The 21725-nt window shown below is 51.6% G+C and overlaps 1 protein-coding gene across 2 annotated transcripts in view; it reads right to left on the bottom strand.

Annotated features, from left to right (window-relative positions):
• KAZN (kazrin, periplakin interacting protein) overlaps window positions 1–21725 on the bottom strand; it is a 103156-nt gene that overhangs the window by 22990 nt on the left and 58441 nt on the right. Inside the window, exon 3 of one of the 2 annotated variants that reach the window (XM_088529562.1) lies at window positions 2755–2926. The exons of the other annotated variant lie outside the window; for it this stretch is intronic. Within the exon in view, the coding sequence (XP_088385688.1) occupies window positions 2755–2926 (172 nt within the window). The remainder of the gene's footprint in view (window positions 1–2754; window positions 2927–21725) is intronic. 2 annotated transcript variants of the gene reach the window in all.

Here is a 21725-nt window from a genome sequence, read left to right as displayed (position 1 = left end):
AAAACATGCCCCAAGGGAACCAGAGAAGGTTTAATAATTTCCTACCCGTTATCTCAGGCACCACCTCCAATTCATGCCAGCCATTTGCATCCAGCTACATCGAAGCCTTCTTCATCCAGCTACTCTGACAAACTGACATTAAGAAGAAAAAGGAACAAAATTGAGTGCGATGTTCCCAATTTTCCATTCGTGCTCCTCACTGGATTGGCCCAAGGCTGTCGAAGCTCGTTGGCCGGTCCAAGGCCAGGAGAAACGCAGCGTCACGTTCCTGCAGGACGAGTGTTTCCCAGCACCTCTAGTAACGAGAAGCAAATTAGCGGAGGAACCACACAAAAGTGTGGCTAAGAAAACATCCCCCATTTGGAGTTTTATGGATGGTCGCAAGTTGGAAGAAGCTGCAGGAATCACAGTAAATCCTCAAGGCTCTGGGATGGTTTTCCTTCTCCGAAAGAGGCTGAAAGTGCAGCTGCTTCCAAGCAGGAGGATGCTGGAGGGAAGACATCGATCTCCTGGGAAACATCTGGGGGGGTCCATAGAAAACATCTGGAGTGGGGGGGGTCCAGCACTGCTTTCCCACAGTGGATGTTATGGAAGAGCTACCCAAAGCCCCTCCAGCTTTGGCCAGAGTTGCACCTCTGAGGCTGCAGCCCCTCAAAGCTCTGCTCCCGGAGAGGATCTCCGGCAAGGACGGACATTTCCCAGTGGAGACGGGCAGCGCAGCCGGGTTTACACGCCCAGGCTCCATGGGGCCGCGCCGCCGGTGCTGACAACCTGAGCAAGGCACCGTGCCACGCTCGGGCTCCCTCATCCGCCAGTGCCATCGGCCAGAGATGGGGAGCTCTGCATTGCAAGGAGCCGAAGGGCCTCCGTGCATCCCATCGGAGCAGGAATTACCGTGACGCAACCCTGCGACACACAGCAAAGCAGGGGACCCAGCACAGCCAGAGCCCAAGCGCTGGGGACCCTCCTAGCAAAACAGAGAATCACCAGCAAGTTACCGGCACCTGGGAAACACGTTGGAGGGGGCTGAAAAAAGAAAATACCCAAACTTCCAAAGCAGACCTAGCAACATCACTATGTATTTAGCCATGACTCCACCTACCCGCCCCGCTGGGCAATGCAGCTGGGTCAGGCGTTAAAGGAAGGATCATCTGAACATATTACAGACGTTACAGGTGCGTTTCCAACAGCCTGAGGTGATTCCCTGCAGAACAGCAGCGGTGTGGAGGTCCCCAGCGGCCTCCGGGGTGGGTGTCAACCTCTCACCTTGCAATGATGCGAGTGCACGGAGATCTGCGAGGGAAATCTCTCTTTTTGTCCGTCACCAGCAGAAAGGTCCCGCTGGCCCCGTGCAGCCGCTGCGCCGCAGGGACGATGCGATCGCGCGAGCCACAGGCTGTGTTGATAACCCCCAGGTATCGGCAGCGCTTTGCATCTTCCAGCACTCCGCAAACGTTAATGAATTAAGAGGGTTCCCATTTCGCCCTAGGACCGGGCTGGAGGAAAAGCCCACGTGGCCCCGCTGTGTGCGGCCAGCCCCAGGGCCCCGTGCTTGCATTTCCCAGGGATTTTGCCTTTCTGCCAAGCAGGTGCCGTGGTCTGCGCGGCTGTTGTCCCCGTTTTGTGCAGGGGATCAATGCAACTCTCATAAATCTGACCACGGCGCTGACACCCGGCTGCCCGCAGCCTGCCGGCCACCACCGAGGACTGCTGCTAATTGCTGCGCTAAGAGCCGGAGCCGGCAGCGATCGATCCAGCAGGACCCGCAGTCCAAACCGAGCACCAGCAGGGAGAGGAAACACCTTCCAGCTGCAATCACGTTCAATTAGAGGTGGATACATATGGGCTCGGAGCACCCCTGCATGTGACTTTGCTCCCCAGCACCGTGGCCCGCGTCGCCTGCGCCTGAAACGGTGGAAAACAGCGATGCCGTGCAAGGGGCCGCGGGTGCCGAGAGGGAAACGGAGCGAGAAACCGTCACGGAAAGAGAGATGGACGAAGGGAATCGGGTCTCTTGGCGTTCTGCCTCACGGAGGTGCAAATGCTGCTCAGTTACAGCTCTCCCAGGAAGGGGGAGGCTTCCGCGGGGCTCCATTTGACACAAACACTGTTCCAAGGCGAATTCCCTGACAAGCCTGTAATTATCTGTTAAATATATATATCCTTATTTAAACAGCGCTCGACTAGCAGCGACGGAATTGCTGCTTGCTTGGCAGCGACGCGCTGCAGCCGGGCGGGAATGCGGCGGCGCGTCGGAGCGACCAGCCGAGCCCAACTCCGGGATGCTCCATCCCGCCGGACCCCAGCCCGCCCAGCGCACACCACCGGCGCGGCCGTCCCCGTTAGAACATGGCTGCTCCATGTTATTTGTTCCGGGCGTGAACGCGGGATGGAATTTGGCTGGAAAACGGGCAGATTTGTTAGGGGAGGAAGAAATGAAAAAGGGGGCGGGGGGGCAGAGGAGCAGCGCAGCCCTTGGGCTGCGGGGATTTCAGGTGAGCAGGGACACGGGATAGGGAGGAAGAGGAAGAGGAGGGCGAGACGCACCTGGGCGCGGGGGTGACACGCGCGGGTCGCCATCCCCCCGCATTCCGCGACCACCAAAGCGACCGAACACAAATCCGCGCAGAGCAGCGAGCGCCGCTGCAACCCGCCCCGAACCGAACCGAACCGCGCACGGGGCCGGCCCGAACCGAACCGAACCGCGCACGGGGCCGGCCCGAACCGAACCGACCCCCCCCGGCGCGGACGCACCTTGCGGGCCGGGCTCCATGGCGCCGCCGGGGCCGCCCAGCTCGGCCAGGCGGCGGGCGGTGGCCGCCAGCTCCGCGCGCAGCGCGGTCACCTCCTGGCCGGCCGCCTGCAGCGCCCCGTCCATGCGCAGCGCCAGCTGCTGGTTCTCGTCCATCATGTGCAGGATTTTGGCCTGGGGAGGGGGGAACAGACACGGAGAGAGCGGTGAGAGCGGCGGGAGCCGCCGGCGGCTGCGAAATGAGGCGGGGGGGGGAGCGGGGGGGTGGCCTCGGCGAGGGGCGTGCGGAGGGGGGAGGGGGCGCGGGGCGGGGGAGGGGGCGCGGGGGGGGACCCTGCATGGCGGCTGCACCGGGGGGGCGAGGGGGTCCCGGGGGGACACGAGGAGGAGGTGGCCGTGCACAGGGGGTGCAGGGGGGGACACGAGGAGGTGGCCGTGCACAGGGGGTGCAGGGGGGGACACGAGGAGGTGACCGTGCACAGGGGGTGACGGGGGGGGGACACGAGGAGGAGGTGGCCGTGCACAGGGGGTGCAGGGGGGGACACGAGGAGGAGGTGGCCGTGCAAAGGGGGTGCCGGGGGGGACACGAGGAGGAGGTGGCCGTGCACAGCGGGGTGCAGGGAGGGACACGAGGAGGTGGCCGTGCAAAGGGGGTGCCGGGGGGGACACGAGGAGGAGGTGGCCGTGCACAGCGGGGTGCAGGGGGGGACACGAGGAGGTGGCCGTGCACAGGGGGTGCCGGGGGACACGAGGAGGTGGCCGTGCAAAGGGGGTGCCGGGGGACACGAGGAGGAGGTGGCCGTGCAAAGGGGGTGCAGGGGGGGACACGAGGAGGTGGCCGTGCAAAGGGGGTGACGGGGGACACGAGGAGGTGGCCGTGCAAAGGGGGTGCAGGGGGACGAGGAGGAGGTGGCCGTGCAAAGCAGGGTGCAGGGGGGGACACGAGGACGAGGTGGCCGTGCACAGCGGGTGCCGGGGGGATCGCGCACAGCGAGGGGCGGGGGACGCAGCGATTCGCCCCTACCTGCTGCCGGGCCGCAGAGCCGCCCCCAGCCCTCCCGCGGCTGCCGAATTCGGGGGTCGCTTCCCCCGCTCCTCTCCGCGAGGGCCGCCCCGAGGCCCCGCCGAGGGCCGCGGGCGCCGCAGCCGGGCCGAGCCGCGTGACGTCCCCGCGCGCGCGGCTAGAGGGAGCCCCGGCCCCGCCGCCCCCCCGGACACCCCCCTGCGCGGGAAAGACCTCGCGGGAAGGGGCTCCCGCAGCCCGAGAGGCTGCGAGTCGCGGGGGACACCCACGAGCGTGGGCGTCGGGGCCTTGGGGAGCGCGGGGACAAGTCCAGCTGCATCCCCAAAGAAGCCACAAAGGCGCCAAGAGCGTCGCATCCTATGGCAGCGCTTTAGGGGAGATGGAAGTTTGGAGCCCCTTGGGATGAGGGGACTGGGAGCGAGCTAAGCACAAAGCACCAGCAACCCCCAGTCCGAGGCACAAACCACCGGGAACTCCCCGACTGCAGCAAATTCCATTTTGCAAGGGGGCCTTTGCAAGGAAAAGTTCCTTTTGCTCCAGAGCTTTTGCAGCCAGGGCACCTGGGAGGCAGGAGACGCAGCCGGCTGCGTTCCCGGACGAATCCCCAAGGGTGGCCAGGAACAACCTGTCTGCGGAGGGATGCGAGGATTGAAACGCTCCCACCGGCGTCTCTGCAGCTCCCCGTGAAGGAGGTGAAGTTATTTAAGTGCGTGTAGAAGCCGAATTGTAATCAAGATAAATGCCCGGTTTCATGCCTAATTTGCATGAGTATTTGCTGCAAACTGTGCTTCCAAAGGAGAGAATTATGTAGGCAGCTAGACAACGTGAATGTGCAAGCGCAGCAGCAAGGCAGGCGAGATCTCTGTCATTGCACCTGAATAAAATGTAGGCTTCATCGGAAAGAAATCCAGCTTTACGGTGCAGGCACATTGTTTTTATCATAAGAATCAGGTTAAAACTGATTTGAGCCTTCCGAGAACATGCTCGGCTATTGAAGCAACATCCAAATTATGCTTCTTACTCAACCTAACCTTAATAACAGGCTGGTTGACTTCTATAGCACTGCAATCTTAGATTAGAAATGTAAGAGAATTTATACTTTAGTGCATGCTATTTAAAAATATGTTTCTTAAACTTGGCTGCAGCCTCATCCATAAATTAATAGCCTGGCTTTAAAAATCTCCCTTATTACCTTAAATCCGTTCAAGATTCCCCAGCAAATATCTTGAAAGATTTCTTTTCTGCCCTTCTCCCTACTGGGAATAGCTGGGTCCATTTAAAAGAGTTTTTGATGTCTCCGGGTAGGGTTTGACACCCAAGGAGTGGGTGCTATATTGGAAACGCAGTAGTTCAATGTGAGGCACTGAGATATGACTGTGGTTGCTCACAGGGCACCCCCTGAACATTATTTGGGGTCATCTGAGCTCCTGCTCTGAAGGCCAAGTCCTCAAAACAGGGATGAATCAGGGAAATGAACGGGGCTCCCTCCCTTTGTTGTGCCAGCTTCGAATTAACAACAACAAAAATCAATTAAAAACTAATTAACTAGTTCAAATTGGAAACGGGCTATTTCCCCAAACTGCTTTGCTTTTTGATTCCAGCTTTCACCCAGAGCTTGACAGCTGTGCAGCAACTGCACATCCCTAAGGAATGGGATCCCACCGAGGAGGAAGGGAAGGTGGCATCAGCGTGGGGACCTGGAATACCAGGCATCCTGCTCGCTCCTGCTTTGCACACGGAGGAACCCGTTGGGCTGAATAGGAAACGCCTGTGTGGCAGGAATGACCATCAGCTAATACCGCCCTTTGGCTCGATTCAATTAAATCCTTTCTTTTTCTCTAGTTAAATAAGCTGCCAGAGTTGAATAAAAATGAATTTCCGTGTGTCGCCTTGCAGCACGGTGACCTCCGAGGCAGGGAAGGCTTATGGAAACGCTGCTCATGGCTTTTTATCTGCTCCTCTGGCACTTCCACAAGGGAAAAAAAAAAGATCGCTGTCTGTTGCGGTATTTACATAATTTTCTCATCCACTCAATGTATCTGTTTCCAGCCATCCCTGGTGGCTCAGAGGGCTGCAGGTGGCACGAGCTCCTCTCCCGCTCTCCGCGGGGATGGACCTTTGGCGATGGAGGAACGTGCGGCAGCCGGGCTCTCCGCGGCCTCGGTCGGGTTCTGCTGCCCGGCAAACTGCAACACCTCGGCCTGCTCCAAACAGCACGGGAAGCGCCCCAAAAAGAGAGAAATGAGCCCCAAGATGAGCAACACTTGACAGTGATGGCCAGCGAAAGCACAGCAGGCCTGGAGCGAAACCGCTGTCCCGCAGCACGTCCCCACTGAGCAACTGCCATGTTACCACAGCGAATACCTACGGAATATTTTTTTACACATTTTGGTTTTTATGACTGCATTTGACCCCCCTTTTCTTACAATTGCTGCATTGAAGGACTCTCTCCTCCGGGGGCGGGTGCGCAGCCGTGGAGCTGCCGTGGTCCTGCTGTACCGCACGGTGCCGGGTTCGTTGTTCAGTTACAAAACCTGATTTTGGAGAGTATCAAACAGGGCAAAAGCCAGTTGTTCAGGCAGTGTTGTAAGGATCATGTAGAAACTTGGGTGAATAGAGAGACTATGAAACACTCAGATAGCTGGATAATGGATGCTATAAAAATCCTGCAATCCATCAGCAGGCAAATATATACTTAAATGAGGCGTCAGTGCGACAGATGCAAGAAGAGGTGGTTACGGGTGGCCCCTGTTCCCTTTGGAGAAGGTGACAGCCCGCGGGGCAGGACGGCAGCCCCTGTCATTAGCTCCACATCAGCATTTGCAGGCAGCTCCCTTGCCCTGCGCAGCCAAATCCGACCGTGATCCGACATCAGAGAGAGGCCCAGGGAAACTGAGGCACCTTTGTGACCCTCTAAAATGCCTAATGCCTTTTGCCTGGGGGATTTTGAGCAGCACCGACAGCAACAAAACTACGTGGCTGAGGTCCAGCGTCTGGAGCTGAAATCCAGGGAATGTGAAGTTTTAACGGCATGGGCATGGCTGCTGCTTCCAGCCTGGCTCAGACCCACTTGCTCAGCATTATTCTCTACTTTATTGCAGTGCTCAGAAAAGAAAATACTTTGGGCATTGCACTTTTGTTTGGGTTTTCCCCAGCTAAACAGGAGTTTATAACGAGATCTGCTGGAAATGGATTTGCCCAAACACAACAGGCAGCTGTGGAAGGAAAGCGAGTGTGCTTCTTCTAGAAAAGCCATTTTGGCCTTTGACATGGGATATATTTCTTAAAGATAATAACAGAAAACAAAGGTGCTAAAGTATCTTAATATAAAATCAATAGGGAGCCAATTAGCAGCCTCAGAAGAACTGTGTTTCTCCTCCAAGTCAGTTTATGGCAGGGATCAAAGCAGGGGCTACCAACCCACCTGGGCATTTCCCTTCTGACCTACAGTTAAACCCATCTGAAGTTGTTCCCATTTCTGCCTTCCCTCTCCCTTTTCCCATGGGATCCCAGCCCATGTTTCAGGACTCTGCAGGCTCCTGGGTCACCTTCTGCCCTGTGCTTTGCAGTCCCCAAAGGCAGCTGCCTTAGGAGCAATACCCATCCACAGAACGGCTCACTTCCAGGGATTATTTTTCCCTTTTTCCTCACTTAGGGCACTAGTTTAGGCCAGGGAAAGTGAATTCACTTCCCTGCACATGGTGCCAGTGCAAGATCTGCATTGAGCATATCCTGAAATACAAGATGATGAGACTCGATCCTTCACTATTTCTCTCCTTTCTTCCCTTCCCCATCTGCTGGCTCTTGCAGGGCTCAAGGAAGCCCCTTATTCTGCCAAACCTCCAGAGCTGTCAAGACTTTCTTATCAGTTCCTCCAATGTTGAGAAAAACTCAAGATAAGTCGGCCCAGCTGCAAGATGCCTCAGCCTGATTTCCTAAATCGAATAATCTGCTGGCCTAAATCAACAGTCTTGGTCATCAGCTGGGACATCAAGAAAGGCTCAATCCTCTATTAAAAAAGAAGAAAGACGGAGCTTTTATTTAGCCCTTCAGCCACCTTGGGTGAAAGGTATTTCCAAGCTAGCTAGAAAACACCAAGAAGAGCAAGGAAGTCGGAGTGGAGCAAGGAAGTCGGGGTGGTTGTGCCGAAGGGCAGACCATGCAAGCAGGGATGTTGTTAAAGGCTTTGCACAAAACCCGGGAGCTCTTCTGCACACCCAGCACGTTGTAGCCAAGGACAAATACCTTCAAATGAAGCCTTCATGAAACAAGTGGGGGCCGACGGAAAGCGGATATTGCAGCCACATGGATATCTGGTGGAGAGGGAATGCTACCAGGGCTCTCCTAGGTGGCCACCAAGCTCCAGCACGTACCAGAGGTCCTGGATACCAACGTGTTCATCACTCCAAAGATCCTCCAGCCAAGGCCCACGTGGCTGAGCTGCAAGGAGCAGCCAGAGGGGCTTTAAGAGGACACATAAAATCCCTCAGGGTCAATGACGTATGGCAGGACAACCGCCATGGTCTCACATTTGCTTACTCTCAGTAGGTTTTATAGATACATCCCTAACAAAATTATAGCTATATACCTAGCAAAGCTGTCCAAGGGTGTTGAATATTCCCAGCAGTCCTGTGGCTTGTGCAAGGCCACTGTGTTTGTTGGGCGAAGTTAGTGACTTGGTGACATGGTGCTCTGAGCTTCAGGGTAGTTCTGCTAGTTTTAGGGTTCTTCCAGTGCACACGGCAATAAAAAAACCTCAAAAGTTGAGATGTTCACAATTAAGAAACAGTTTTCACTCTCACTGAGGATGGGATAATTAAAAGAAGTTTTAAATGATAACGTCTTTACGTTCCCTGACTAAATTTTAAGCCAGATTTAGGCCTAGACCAGCCTGCAGCATAACAGGGTGTTCTGCTCCTTTCACTGATACTACCCAAAAGGTCAGGAAAAGCACTAGAAATGATACATGATGTGGGGCCATTTGGATAATTTTCTTGCTTTGTGATGACACTCCATTAAGACTAATGGTTAATAGCCTGCAACAGTCCAACTTGCCTCAAGATTAAGATCTGCCTCATTTGCAGTTACATAATTAGCAATTACCCTAATTTCACTTATATTAAATTACACTTTTTTTAAAATAAACATTACTTCTTCCAAAGGGAAAAAAAAAGGAGCATGAGTCTAGTTCAGCCTATTTTATAGAGAGCTGCAGCAGCACTATCTTATTCTTACACATAATGTCTAGATAATTTTAATGAAAATATGTATTATTGCTGATTTGAATCTCTTTTAATTCTAGAATAGAAAGCAAATGAAGATGTCAAAACAGTGCTACCTCTGTCAGAAAGGAAAAAGGGAAAACGGTGACCCCCAAATCCTCCCAAAGATCAGCCTTGATACGTGTAAAGAAAAAGCACCTGAGCTCTCTGTTGTTCTCATAATTAAGGGCAACATTGGATGAGAGATGAGCATGGAAAATTAAAGTCACAGACTGTTCAAATCTGAATCCCAAATCCCTGGCTTTAGCTGTGCAAAGAGCACAGCTAACCCGAAACCCACCTCAGCCGGATCCGGGCTGGGGACAACGCCGAAGCGGAGCAGGTTGGAGCTTTCCATGGGCAGCAGGTTGGCGAGATGGACCTTCTGCTCCAGAAAACACGCTGGGAGAAGCGTCAAGATGAACGGAGGGATGTGAAAGCTGGACTTGGAGCAGGAATAAGTAACATGTGCTGTACTCCAAGATTAGCAGGGAGTCGGAGGTGGCACGCTGGTGTGAGCAAAATCAAATGGGATTTTGTTGCCGATTTGAGGTGGGGCAGGAGTTCAACTTCTGCATGGAAATGGGGGTTTTTAAAGGAGCTGAAGGAAAAGTGCTTCTGACCCCACTCCCCAAATCCAGGTGGGAGATGAGCTTTTAAGTCCTTTCAGCTTAGTCTGAAAGATCCCATCCTTAAACTGCAAGATATATTGAAATACCAGTGTTCATCAGGAAGATGACTTGTTCTGGTCCAGTGGAGACTCCTTCTGAAGAGAAAGTATGTGTTTTAAATGCATGTCCTAACTCCCTAGTAACAAAACTTCCCCTTAGTCCATGGAAATATTTTTTATACCTCTGAAATGCACGCTTGGCTGAGCTCACCGAGTGAAGCTAAAATAATCTTTTTATAGCAAATATGGGTGAACACTTAAAAATAATAAAAACCCAGAATATTCATTTGAACTCTTAAGCAAATTTGCCCTTGTCGTATTTGCATCTCTCTTGTGTTCCCTCTCTGCGCAATGGAGTTATTAGCATGAACATGCACAGAAAGGGGATTTGAAGCTCCAATACCCACGGGACATGAATTTTAATTTCACTTGTGATGTGCAGTCACCCAAGAAACTTTATCATAATTGTTTATTACACTAAAATATTTATATTGTGGGGCACTTGTTAGACAAAGAGGCTGGGATGCTTTGGTACTGGGTGTTGTGCACACACCGTTCCAGGCTCGCCGAAGCTACCTGAACTGGGGTCACATCAGCTGAGTGTCCTTTTGGGAAAGCAGAGGCCTCCAGGCACTTGGTTGAGCAAGTTGTGCGTGCAGGAGAGATTTTGGGCTCTTTTTTGCTCTTTTGGGCAAGGACAGGCAGTGCTTTCTGCAGTACGGGCCCTATTTTTCCGCTCTATCCCGTTGCTTCATCTCCATCCCAGAGACTTCATCTCACAGCACGGGCTGCCGTGGGTTAAAGCACTAGCTGCACACTAGAACTGGAAGAGCTACGACACATATAATGTTTTTGCAGAATATATTTTGTATTCAGTATCGCTATTAACTTCCCGCTAGGAAGATGCATTCCAGCCTGTTCACCTCAGACCTCTCCATGCGCACGCAGGCGCCGGGGCCCTCTCCCGGCTGCGATCCCCCTTTCCCAGCGGGATCGGCCGCTCGGAAAGCAGCTGCCCGCTCACGCCGGCGTTCCTGAAACGCCGTTGCCCTGACAACTGCCATGGCCGGCACGCGGGAGCCGGGAGCGCCGGCACGGAGCGCGTGGGCGGCTCCGCTGGGGAAAGGCCTGGATGGCCGAGAGCAGGTTTTAGACCCGTCCTCGTCACCCCATCCTTATGATCAGGGAAAAACAGCCGGGAATTCACAGCCCTGATAGGGCTCTTCCCTAAAAGTACATTTTATTGGCAATAGAACTGCACACTATGAATAATTATCAATACTCTAACCCAAAGATGCTTCCAAACAACATGGTATTTCCTGGTATTTCCATAGACCAAGGGCCACAGAGCCCTGTTCCTCCAGAGACAGCTGGGTCCAGAGAAAGCCAAAGTCAACTTTTATGGTCCGAAGCAGTTATCTATACAGCATCTTTAAGTGAGCAAATTAACGACACTGAACTTCGCAACAGCATCGAAAAAAACTGAGGGCACCCAAAGAATGTCCTCTTAATTGTAGCAACCTGCTACATTAAAGCCACAATAGGAAAATTCATTTACAATTCAGCTATTAAATTGCAAACCATTACCGCTGCCTTTATGGCTTTATATTCCTCTAACAAATTTATTATGTAATTACTCCGCCTAACAGCATCGTTTTTGGGAAGTAAAGTTGAAATAAGGCACCTGTTTCACAATCCCAACAAATCCACATTATTTTCCAGATGCGATTTATATAGAAGGGGAAAACCCATCACGGTGCAGCTTTCTTCCCGGGACTCCTGATATTTAAGCATGGATTCTGGAGTTTGGGTTGTTACTTCATGCAAGTGCTAATCATAGAAGTCATGTATTTATGTTCCATTGGAGAAAGACTAAATTATTTACTTAATTGTCTGTAACCTTGATCCATGGCCAGAGCAGACACCTCTGCAGGTCAGGCTACAGGCTCGTGGATCCTCCCACAAAAATGGCACATTTAGCCCTGGCCCACGCCAGCGCTGAAGAGAGAACAGCATTTTCTGCCTCTCTTTCTTAAATGCTGCAAAATAAATATGTCAGCAAAATAAATACTTGGGCTTAGCACAGAAACTCCAAAGAAAAGAGCATTAAGCAGGACACACATTTCCTGGGCAGAATGACTGGATTATTGTTAGGGGATGCAAATAAATTCACATCATGCGCCCTTTTTTTGGTGCCACGCTCATCAAAAGGAGCAAGACACCGTCAGTCCCCAGCACGAGCTGAAGCCTTTGGAGTCTCTGGAGCAGATTAAAGAGCCAATTATGCTGGATTTGGAGAAGCTGCCCCTGTCCAGCCCCGACCCTTCACGCTTTCCAAAAGCAGATTAGACACTTGCTATGAGACTGAAGCAGCACATGAGCCACGAGCACCTGCGTGGCCACGTCACAAGCACATGAGCCAGCTTTTGGGAGAGACTGCACTATTTTCCAGAGTTTTCCGCATCCCGCGTTACCTTTGACTGCACCTAGCAGCATCCCGAAGGCTTGTGATCTTTGGGGGTGCACTTAAACGAGCACTGCAGGACCAGCCCCTACGGGGCCCAGGGCACTGCCAAAGCGAAGGCTGTAAATGAGGATGCAAACAGATATTCTCATTATTAAGCTCTTCTCCCCCTCCTCCCACCCTCTTTCTCCTGTTTTTTTCAGGAGGAAGGCCCCGCTTTGGACAGTCCCCAGGAGCGGCACCGCCGGCAGACGCTGGCACCCGGCTCCAGCCTCGGGCAGCTCCTGGCACCCCCTGCATCCTAATGGCCCCGCGGCCGGTTAGTTATGCAGGAGGCATCGCCCTCCGCGATGAATCGCGGCTCTCAGGGCCTCCCCCTCTCCGCGGCGGCCCCGGCTCTGCCGCGCTCATTAATATTTATTCTCCAGCCTGGCTGCGGGGACCCCGACAGGACTGCACGGGCCAAAACTCAGGCAGAAGCACCGAATTCTGCCTTCCTCGCCAAAATAAATGAATAAAATCTCTGCAAAGAGGCAGAGGGAAATGAAACAACAAGCAGGGTGAGTTTTGCTATGTTCACCAAGGGAGATGCACTGCGAGAAAGCCACCCGGTGTCTGCAGAGAGCAGGAGGTGCACATGGTAAATAAACAAGATACAAGGTCCCAAATCCCAGCAGCTGCAGGAGGAACTTGCTCTCCTGGAGGTGCTTTAGTCTCCTGCTCAGGGCAGTGATGTGGCACCAGGAGTGATGGTCGCTGTTTGTTCCAGGTGCGCAGGCTGGCTTGGTCACTCACACAACACTACTTTCTGATGCAGAAAGTGGGCACTTTTTTTTTTTTTTTTTTTTTAACGCCAAAGCCCTTAATCACATGGATTTTGCCAGAAGCTCTCGGTCACTCCTGGAGAGCGACGCGTGCGATGCGGACAAGGCTCTGGAAGGCAGAGACGTCCCGGAGAGGATGGGGATGCATAAAGCACATTATTAGTGGTAACTCCCTGGAGCACCTAGTTTAATAAAGCCCAGCAATGATTTATTTATCACTGGAGGCATCCCTGCTGATGCCTCTTTGGCCACTGCTATGTCCCCTGGGCCAGCATCTCCCCCTGCACCCCCTGGTGAAGGAGCTCAGCACCTCCTTCCCACCCCAAAACCTCTGCTGCTCGAAGAGCTCGTTGCCAAACCGCTGCAAACCGATGGGATGGGACTAACTCAGCCATGCTGCAAAGGGAGCAGGGCCCGCGCTGGCGCTGCGGCTCTCGAGGAGCTGCTCTCCTCCCCGGGGGATGGGGACGCGGCTCCCTCAGGTGCTCCGTTCCCGCAGGTGCCTTAGGAAGCCTCGGCAGCACCCGGGTTGTGGTCGCTATGGCAACTCGCAGGGGAGATTTCCTTAAACTCCTGAAAAAAACGACACAGCAGGTCCCGGAAGCCAAAGGAGCAACCGCTCCTGTGCGGGGAGGCTGCAGGGTCACGTACAGGTGCTGGGTGGCACCCAGGGCACCGAGCTGCCCAGCAGGCTGTTCCGCTGGGATAAACTCACGCCTTGGCCTTGCTGCCTGTTCCTGCACCCTGGCCGGGGTCGCTCACGGTGACTCCGCCGGCTTGGGGCCTGCAGGACGCCAGGCTTAGTCCAGCAGTTCCACTCACTGCTCAGTGCTGAAGCTCCTCCTTGGGCAGGAATGGGGCCGCACACCGGCCCGCGAGGAGCCTTCCTCCCCTGCGGACACATCCTCTGCACGAGCAGCTCGCGAGGCAAAGTCCTCCCTCCGCTCAGACCCTGGCCCAGCGTGTGAGCCACGGAGGTGCCTTCCTCCTTCACGCCGCTCTTCCTCATGGAATAGGACTATGGCGCACCGGGTCAGGCTGGATGCAAGGGCTTCTCAGCAGGTCCTTGCCACCAAGGCCAAGAAAAGCCACCAATTGCTCAAGGCCTGCAGCACGGCCCCAGCAAAACAGCAGCCCAAGGAAGCACCACCTCCCCTTGGAGCACGCAAACTCAACCACAGCCTCACATATTTCAGTGGTAATTTGTCCCTCCCAAGTCTGCAGCAGCCCCTATGATTTTAAGGAGGGGTTTGTGCTGCCCCAGACCCCGTAGGTGCCCCTTGGTGATGCTCTACATGCGATGCTATCCGAGCAGTTTACAGAAGGATTCAAATGAAGTGGCTGGCAAAATCCCAGGCCAATATTTGGTTAGGGTAAAAAAAACATATAGAAACACAGCTTTGAAGGCATCTCACAGCAACTTGGGTTCCCATGGTGACTAATGTTTATGTTTATATCTAGTCAGAGTGTTTCTATCAGATTTTACTTTGTGGAACAGCTGTTGCGAGTCACTTCACCAAGACGGATGATCCCGATAAGGAACAAAGTCTCCATTCGAGACAAATGCACATTTATTTAATCAAACCCAAATCTGGAAAGGATCCGGGTCCTTCCCCCTTGGACTCGCAGGGCCGTGCGCGAAGGGGCCACCCCAGGGGACACCCCGGAGCGGTGGTGGGTGCTCAGGGTGTCCCGTGGGTGCCTGTCTCCCTCCTGTGGCTGCCTCGGCCACAGGCTGCAGCGGGTCTGGGGTTGAGCGGGTGAAGGGAGCACTTGGGAGCCACCGCACCCGGCACCGATATCCTGGGACCCCGCAGTGCTGCTGCTCCTCGGGAAATGGGTGCTGGTTGTGCCGGCCGGACAGGACTCCCATGGGGCAGAGCTTGGACCTCCTTCCCCAGGCCCTGCAAGAGGTTTCTCCAAGTTCTGGGAGACCAAAACCCACCACTGTAACAGAAACCAGAGCTCCTCCGCCCACAGCAACCTAACCCAGCAGCATCTGTAACAGCCAAAGTGCATGGGGAGTAGCAAAAGGTAGGGAGCTGCTTACTGTTTTAATCGCTAAATCCCATCTCAGATATCGCAAAAATGGAAACCTAAAGCCCATTTCAGTCGTTGGCACCTCCTCCTCAGTTTGAAAGCTTCTTGCGAGTAATTCAAATTCCTGCTCCACAAAAGCAAGAGCCTTATCTACTGCTTTGGTTAGTCGAATTAAGAGAGACCAGACTTGACTCTAGTTTAGATTTGCTAAACATTTTTCCTTGCTTTTAGAAACATTCATTACATTTTTGCATTGTCTCCTGCCTGCAGGAACGCGCTGAATTATCTGAATCAGAAAGAACGACGTCGAGAGCAACTGCACAGCGGGACGATAAGAAACCCGGCCTTTGAGAACAGCGACTCAAACTTCCTCTTCTCCCTTTATGAATACCAAACACAGCCTAAAAACAAAGTAAGATACACAAAATCATCCTGCCATCAGGCCCTGCAAGCGTTTTGATTAGGCACCTGGCAGTTTGGTTAAGCATCTTCATTTCCCAGGTTGGGCCTTAGCTCTTTTTTGCTGCACCAGGTTCACATTTGGCCCTTCTTGTTTCCTCCTCTCCAGCTTCGCTCCTGCCACCTCGGTGCCGATCGGTCCCGGAGCACCATTCAAGTCCACCGTTATTCCCGGTGCAAAGCGCTTCCCGAGCCTTCTCTCCCATCTCCAGCCTGGCCAGGGGAAATCCGAGGGCTACAGGATGGCTCTTTGTCAGGACACTCGCTCCATTTGCTTTTCCTCTTGGAAAACAGAGCTGGCAGGCTAGGCAGGCACAATGTCCCCTACCAGGGGCCTGTCCCCTGCAGCCAGGGCTGGGACAAACCACACGGTTTCTGCTCACTGGCAAGGCTGGAGACAAGGCAGTGAGAATCACAACGATTTTCCTTCTCATTTGCAGCAAGACTATTTGTTTTTCCCCCTCATATTGGCAAATATAGGAACATATGCAAGGAGGGGGAGGGCAGACACAGTGCTCGCAATGCTTAATTTACTAGAAATGCACGTGGCAACAGATCTCCCAGCTGAGTTTGTCTTCACTCAGAGAAAGCAGCGTTTCCTCGGACCTGCCGGAGCACAGCAGGCCACCCCGGATGCTCAGGACAAGCCACCGGGATGGGAGATCCTTCCGAAGAGCCTCAACTCACCTTCTGCGCTCCAGGGATGCTGGGCAGGACCAAGATGCAATGAAAACATCAGTTTCTTGCTCCTTTTCACACCCATTCCGCACAAGCAGGGAGCTTTGCACATGCCTATGGGATCCACAGAACCATGTAAGGCCATGGGACATGGCATGCAGGTGCCTTCGAGTCCCTACAACTCTTAGGTACTCTTGGGATTAAACGCCAGTGAAATAAGGAAGCTCAGAACATGCATAAAACACGAGCAAGAGCAGCATTGGGCCCCGTGTTTCAAAATGGCATTTAATTTACAGGCTCTCAGCAGGTGGAATATTAAGAAAGAAAAATACCTCTTGCTTCCCAAATGTCACCACATTCCCCTGACTTTCTCAAGTCTTTGAATGGATTTACTGGTGCCAGGGGCAATCTCATTTTCTAGAAAACCTGTTTTACTGCCTAATATTCCCACCAAGTCTATGGCTGATCACTTAAATAGACTTTTAGCAGGCAACTCAGACTGTACATCTCATTTCCTTCAGATACCCTGCAGCAGACTGCATGTGCGTGGGTAGGGAGAGAGGAAAAAGAGCCCTAGCTATGGAAGCATAATCATTTTCTGTCAAATTAGAATTGTGATTTCCAAGTTAGCACTGTTTGCTAAGGTATTTTTTAAAGTATCCCACCCAAATTGTTAATTTTAATAAACGACAGCATGAATTGTGATGGAAAGAAACACTGTATTTCTGTGCTACCCATCCTCATCTGTGGTGTCTGCAGGTGGAGACACCCAGGGCTGAGCAGGAGTAGAAGGGCCAAGGCATTTTATAGGGTGAAATACTTGAAGCTGCTAAAGACCTGCTAATTGAAAGCAGTCCTGGGCATTTCAGTGCCTAATCAATAGTTTGCAGTGTTTACTGATGAAGGAATGATAAAACCTTTGATTTATCCCTGCAGCCTGGCAATACCTTTAACATCACTATAGGAATTGTGTACTTGGGTTTATTGCCACACACCTCATCTGTATGCCCATGCACGCAGTGGAAAAGGTCGAGCGGCCGGTATTTATCCAGTACATCGATTCCTTTAATTTGCCATGTGTTAACCCACCCAGATCACCAACACACACATTTGGCCCTGACACGGTTCTGCCAGCAAGAATCAAAGAAGATCGAGGCCTGACCCTGCCAATATTACCCGAGTGTCATCCAGCCAGTTTGATCCCAGGAAAGCCGACGAGAATGGGAATACCATTTATAAGGGCTTTCACATGGGATAAGCTTGGAGCACCAAAGGGCTTTTTGATTAGCAAAAAAAGGCACATCCTAAACCAGCGGCTGGATGCCAAACCCATCCATCTCCAAGGCGCAGACTCACTCCTGGGTATCTCCAAGCACATGTGCAATACAAGTAAATGTGAAAGAGCCCATGAGGGCTTCATTCCATGCACACAGACAGCTCTGACCACGGCAGAGCTTCCTCCCAGGGCAGGACTGAGGAGACCACGGCGCAAGTCCCATTCTTCCCCCAGATGGGTCATCTTCAATATTGTTTATTCACGTTCACAGGGGTCATCTTCAATATTGTTTATTCACGTTCACAACCATCCCAGCAGCAAACTGCCTCATTCCTGAAGAGCAGAGATAACTTTGTTAAGGGTTTTACATCCTGAGAGCTGGCAGCTTGAAGTCAGCAAAACCAGGCTGGTTATTTTGGCCATTAATTGGTTTTGCACGCAGCCAGCCAGCCAGCAATCCGGGCGAGTGCTGCGCTCCCGGAGCCTATTGAATTGAATCAAGGTTCACCTTAGATTTCACCAATGCTTAGATACAAAATTTATAAATCACCTCTTATTAACACAGGGAAGGAAGCAGTGCGGCACTAAAAGATGAAAGTTAGACTCTAAAGTGAGAAGAAATTGCAAGTTCACAGGAGGGCAAGGGATGGCCGATCAATAGCTGTCACCATGCCCAGGGTTATAATAAAACAAGGCTGCAGGTGGCTGGGGGCCAATGCCCAGGAGATATCCCAGGGGCACAGGGATTCCCAGTGAGAATGGCAAACTGAGATCATTTTCTGATGAGAAAATATCAAAGAAATGCATAACCTAAAAGCACATAGCACAATACTTGCTGCTCCCCTTCTCCTGCTCTCTGCTGCAACCCCAGTTTAGGAGGTCCTAAAAAGAAGTTGGGAACTGCAGGGCATCTTGCTTTGCCCCAAGATGTTGCTCTCCAAAGCCCACGTCAAGCAGCAAACAGGAGCTGTGCAAGCAGCACTCGAGAGGAGGCCCCGTCAGCCGCCTGCATCGCTTCACCTTGCTCCTGCTACCTCTTCACATTAATTAAGCTGATTATTGCTCTGCGTCCCCTGAGGGGTTGATACAGAGCAAGGGCAAGCAAAGAATTAGCGAGAACACACAATGTCCTCAATAAGCATATGATTAAAACCTATTTGGATAGGTTCTCTATGCCCACGTCTCCCAAGTGTCTTCCCCATCTTCTTCATCAGGACATTTCAATTAGACAGTGAATGGGAGTTTAAAAGGAGCTGGGGATTGAGGACTCCAAACCACTTTCCACCCAAGCTGCATGTCCATTTTGTGCATTTTGCTCACAGCTCCTGCACAAAAACCTCCAACTTTGGGCTTAAGCCAGCTGTGCTCATTCATATCCATGGAAAAAAAAGCAATGGGAGCTCTGCTAGTGCAGACCCAAGGCCAGAGAGGAGAGCTTGGCCCAGCACGAGCCAATCTCAGCACCAGCAGGTTGGCTCTTCTGCCGAGTCTCACATTCTAATGAGGACATCCAGGCCAGCTTTCCTGCTATGAATTGTGGCAACTTTCCCAGTAAACTCTGCTTGGTCAATCTACAGTCTTCTGTAGCATGTCTATGAGATATACGAGCTACATCAGGAAGCTACCATTAAATGTACCAGATGTTGTGCTTGCTTGTCCAGAATATCTTATTTTAATGCTAAGCAGAGATGTATGAATTCCTCTGCCCCACTTTACTTCTTCATTTTGTTCCTATGCATTGCTTTTTATGTGCTTCCTGCATTTTGAATCCAGATGAGCATGTGAATCCATATTGGCCCCTGCGGGTTTCTTTTTCCATGCAGCTTGTCTCAATTATCAGTGATGAATTTCTCTCCACTCCGTTTTGCATCACGCACGTTGCCCAGTGAAGGTGAATAACAGCAAGATCTTTTACGGCCTCCTTCCTCAGCCTCTTTAAATTCTGCATACGCTTCCAGCCAGAGGAAAGAGGCCATCTTCATGCTTACCAGTCTCCTAAGTCAAGTATCAAATTAATGAAAACGACTGATCAGAGGGATCAACTGCTGCAAAAGGCAGAGCTCAGCTTTTGGAGAAGTGCTCGTGGACTGCAGTGGCCCATCTGCAGCATTAAGTTGCCACATGGCCTGATAAGAGCACGATGTTGCAGGCAGCATGGGTTAGAGAAGAGCGAAGCAGTGCTGAGCACTTGCACACTCACGTCAACCAGGGCACCCAGGACGGCGCTTGGCAAATCCCTGTAGCGTCACGGCCACGTATTAGAAAATAGATGTAATTGGCCTGGCAGAAAATCAGGTGTTTAGAGAAAACTGCATTTCAGCAAGAGTCTCCTAAAACACTTTTTCCTCCTTGGTGCAGCAGCATAGGAGGGAATCCTGAGGATGGCAGAGTCAGGGCTGCTCTGTGCGGGTTCCAGCAGAACCCACTGCTCCTTGTGCACCAGCTCATCCTCGGGAGCTCAGCTCCCCCAGTTCAAGCAAGGGAACTCGAGAGCATTTTCTGCACAAGCTGTTTTGGTTGCACCAAAAACCAGGCTTTTGGCCTTTCTGCAGAGCTGCCCGTCCGCATATGATCAGAAGGAAAGCAGACACTTTCCATCTTGCATGCCCATCTTCATCAAAAGCAAGTTAATTAAATGTGCAGCTTGCCATGCAATGCCTGCACTACAGCCAGAACCCCAGTTCCGATTAATTCCATATCCCTACAATTCTCAGATCTCTGAAGAATCAATATTTGTTACCCAAAGAGCAGAGGTCTCTCTAAATTTACAGTAAATAGTGGAAGTTTCTTTCTGAGCATCATAACTCAGTAGATGTTACTTTTCCTACAGTGAGCACCTCTGACAATCATTAATGACTCCCAGGAGAGCACTAATCATTTTCTACATGCCCTTATCTGCTTAATCCCATTATGAAGATTAGCAGCATGAAAGCCAACTGTCCATAACTCCAAAATTCAGTGGAAAGCTGGAATAACAGGCAATGGACATCTGGGAGGAAGAAAGGGGGGCATTTTGTTTACAGTGCCCAGACTCCTGCTGCGCCTTTCCAGAAATGACACAGATGAGGGAACATAACTGAGTTATCTCCAGTCATGGGCACTCATTTGTTGCTAGCACAACCAGAGCAAGAGGTATCACCCAGGAAACCCACCCGGAAAGGCTTTGCTTACATATTGCATGCAATGTACTGGCTGGAATACAGCTTCATGCACTATATTACAGGCTCAATTATACCATCTTTATACACACACAGACACATTTATTCTCCATATTCTTGATATTTCACTCTGATGATCTCAGGATATTTTCTGAGTGTCACCTGAGCACCAGAACAGAGCCCAGATGTGCAGGTGCTGATGCCCCGATTTTGCAGATGCGGAGAGGAGATGTTACACTGCTGCCTAATGACACAGTGAGAGGCCAAATTCAAGGCTCCTGATTTTCAGGGTTTGCCTCTAACTACCTGAATTGACTCAAAAGGTGCTCTGCTAACAGTTTATTCAATGGAAATCTCATTATGAGGAGCTCTGCCAAGAATTTATTCAGAAGAAAGCCCTCACAAGGATCCTTGCCAGTCGTGTACTGAAAGGGAATCCGCTACGGGTTCAGTTAATATTTAATCCCAGTGGAAATCTAGCAAAGATGATATTTGCCAGTAATAGAGGAAAACGTCCCCTGGTCATTGCTGTCTTGAGGAAATCAGAGCACTACACCAGCATAAGCTAAGAAAGGCTTTAAAAGCTGTCTGATTTAGGTCCTAGTCCACACTTACCTCATGCAATTAGCATTTGCATAGACTTGTAAGGCAGTTAAATAACTCAAAATAAATTCTAAATACCTATGAGAGCCTAAAGCAGAGGCTTGCAAGCCTTTCTTGATTTACAGACCTCCACAATTTTCCACCAGCGTCTGTCCATGCAGTGCTCCCTATGAGTAACTATGAGCGTTCAGTGGTGCTAATCCTCAGTCCCAACTGCTATAGTCACCAAGAGCAGCCTTACCTGTCACCACTCTTGGCTTTCAGATGAGACCAGATCCTTCAACTTGCCCTTTGAACATGTTTCGTTGCAGAAAGCTAAGAAACAATAAGGAGAAATGATGGTATCTGACAGAATATAAAATGTTTCATAAATAACTTACAGACAACTGCAGAAATTTGTCAACGGGATGCTCCAGGAGGCTTGCATCAACCTTTTGCCTCTGTAATTGCCTAATTGCCTTTTTTTTTTTTTTTTTTTGACAGTGCTGGTCTCCACTGAGATCATGAAACTCCAAC

Source organism: Tinamus guttatus, unplaced genomic scaffold, assembly GCF_059628265.1.
Source record: "Tinamus guttatus ecotype Peru unplaced genomic scaffold, ASM5962826v1 Tinamus_guttatus_pri_ptg000332l, whole genome shotgun sequence".
Lineage (NCBI taxonomy): Eukaryota > Metazoa > Chordata > Aves > Tinamiformes > Tinamidae > Tinamus > Tinamus guttatus.
Note: the sequence above shows the minus strand (reverse complement) of the source record. Positions and strands in the feature narration are given on the sequence as shown.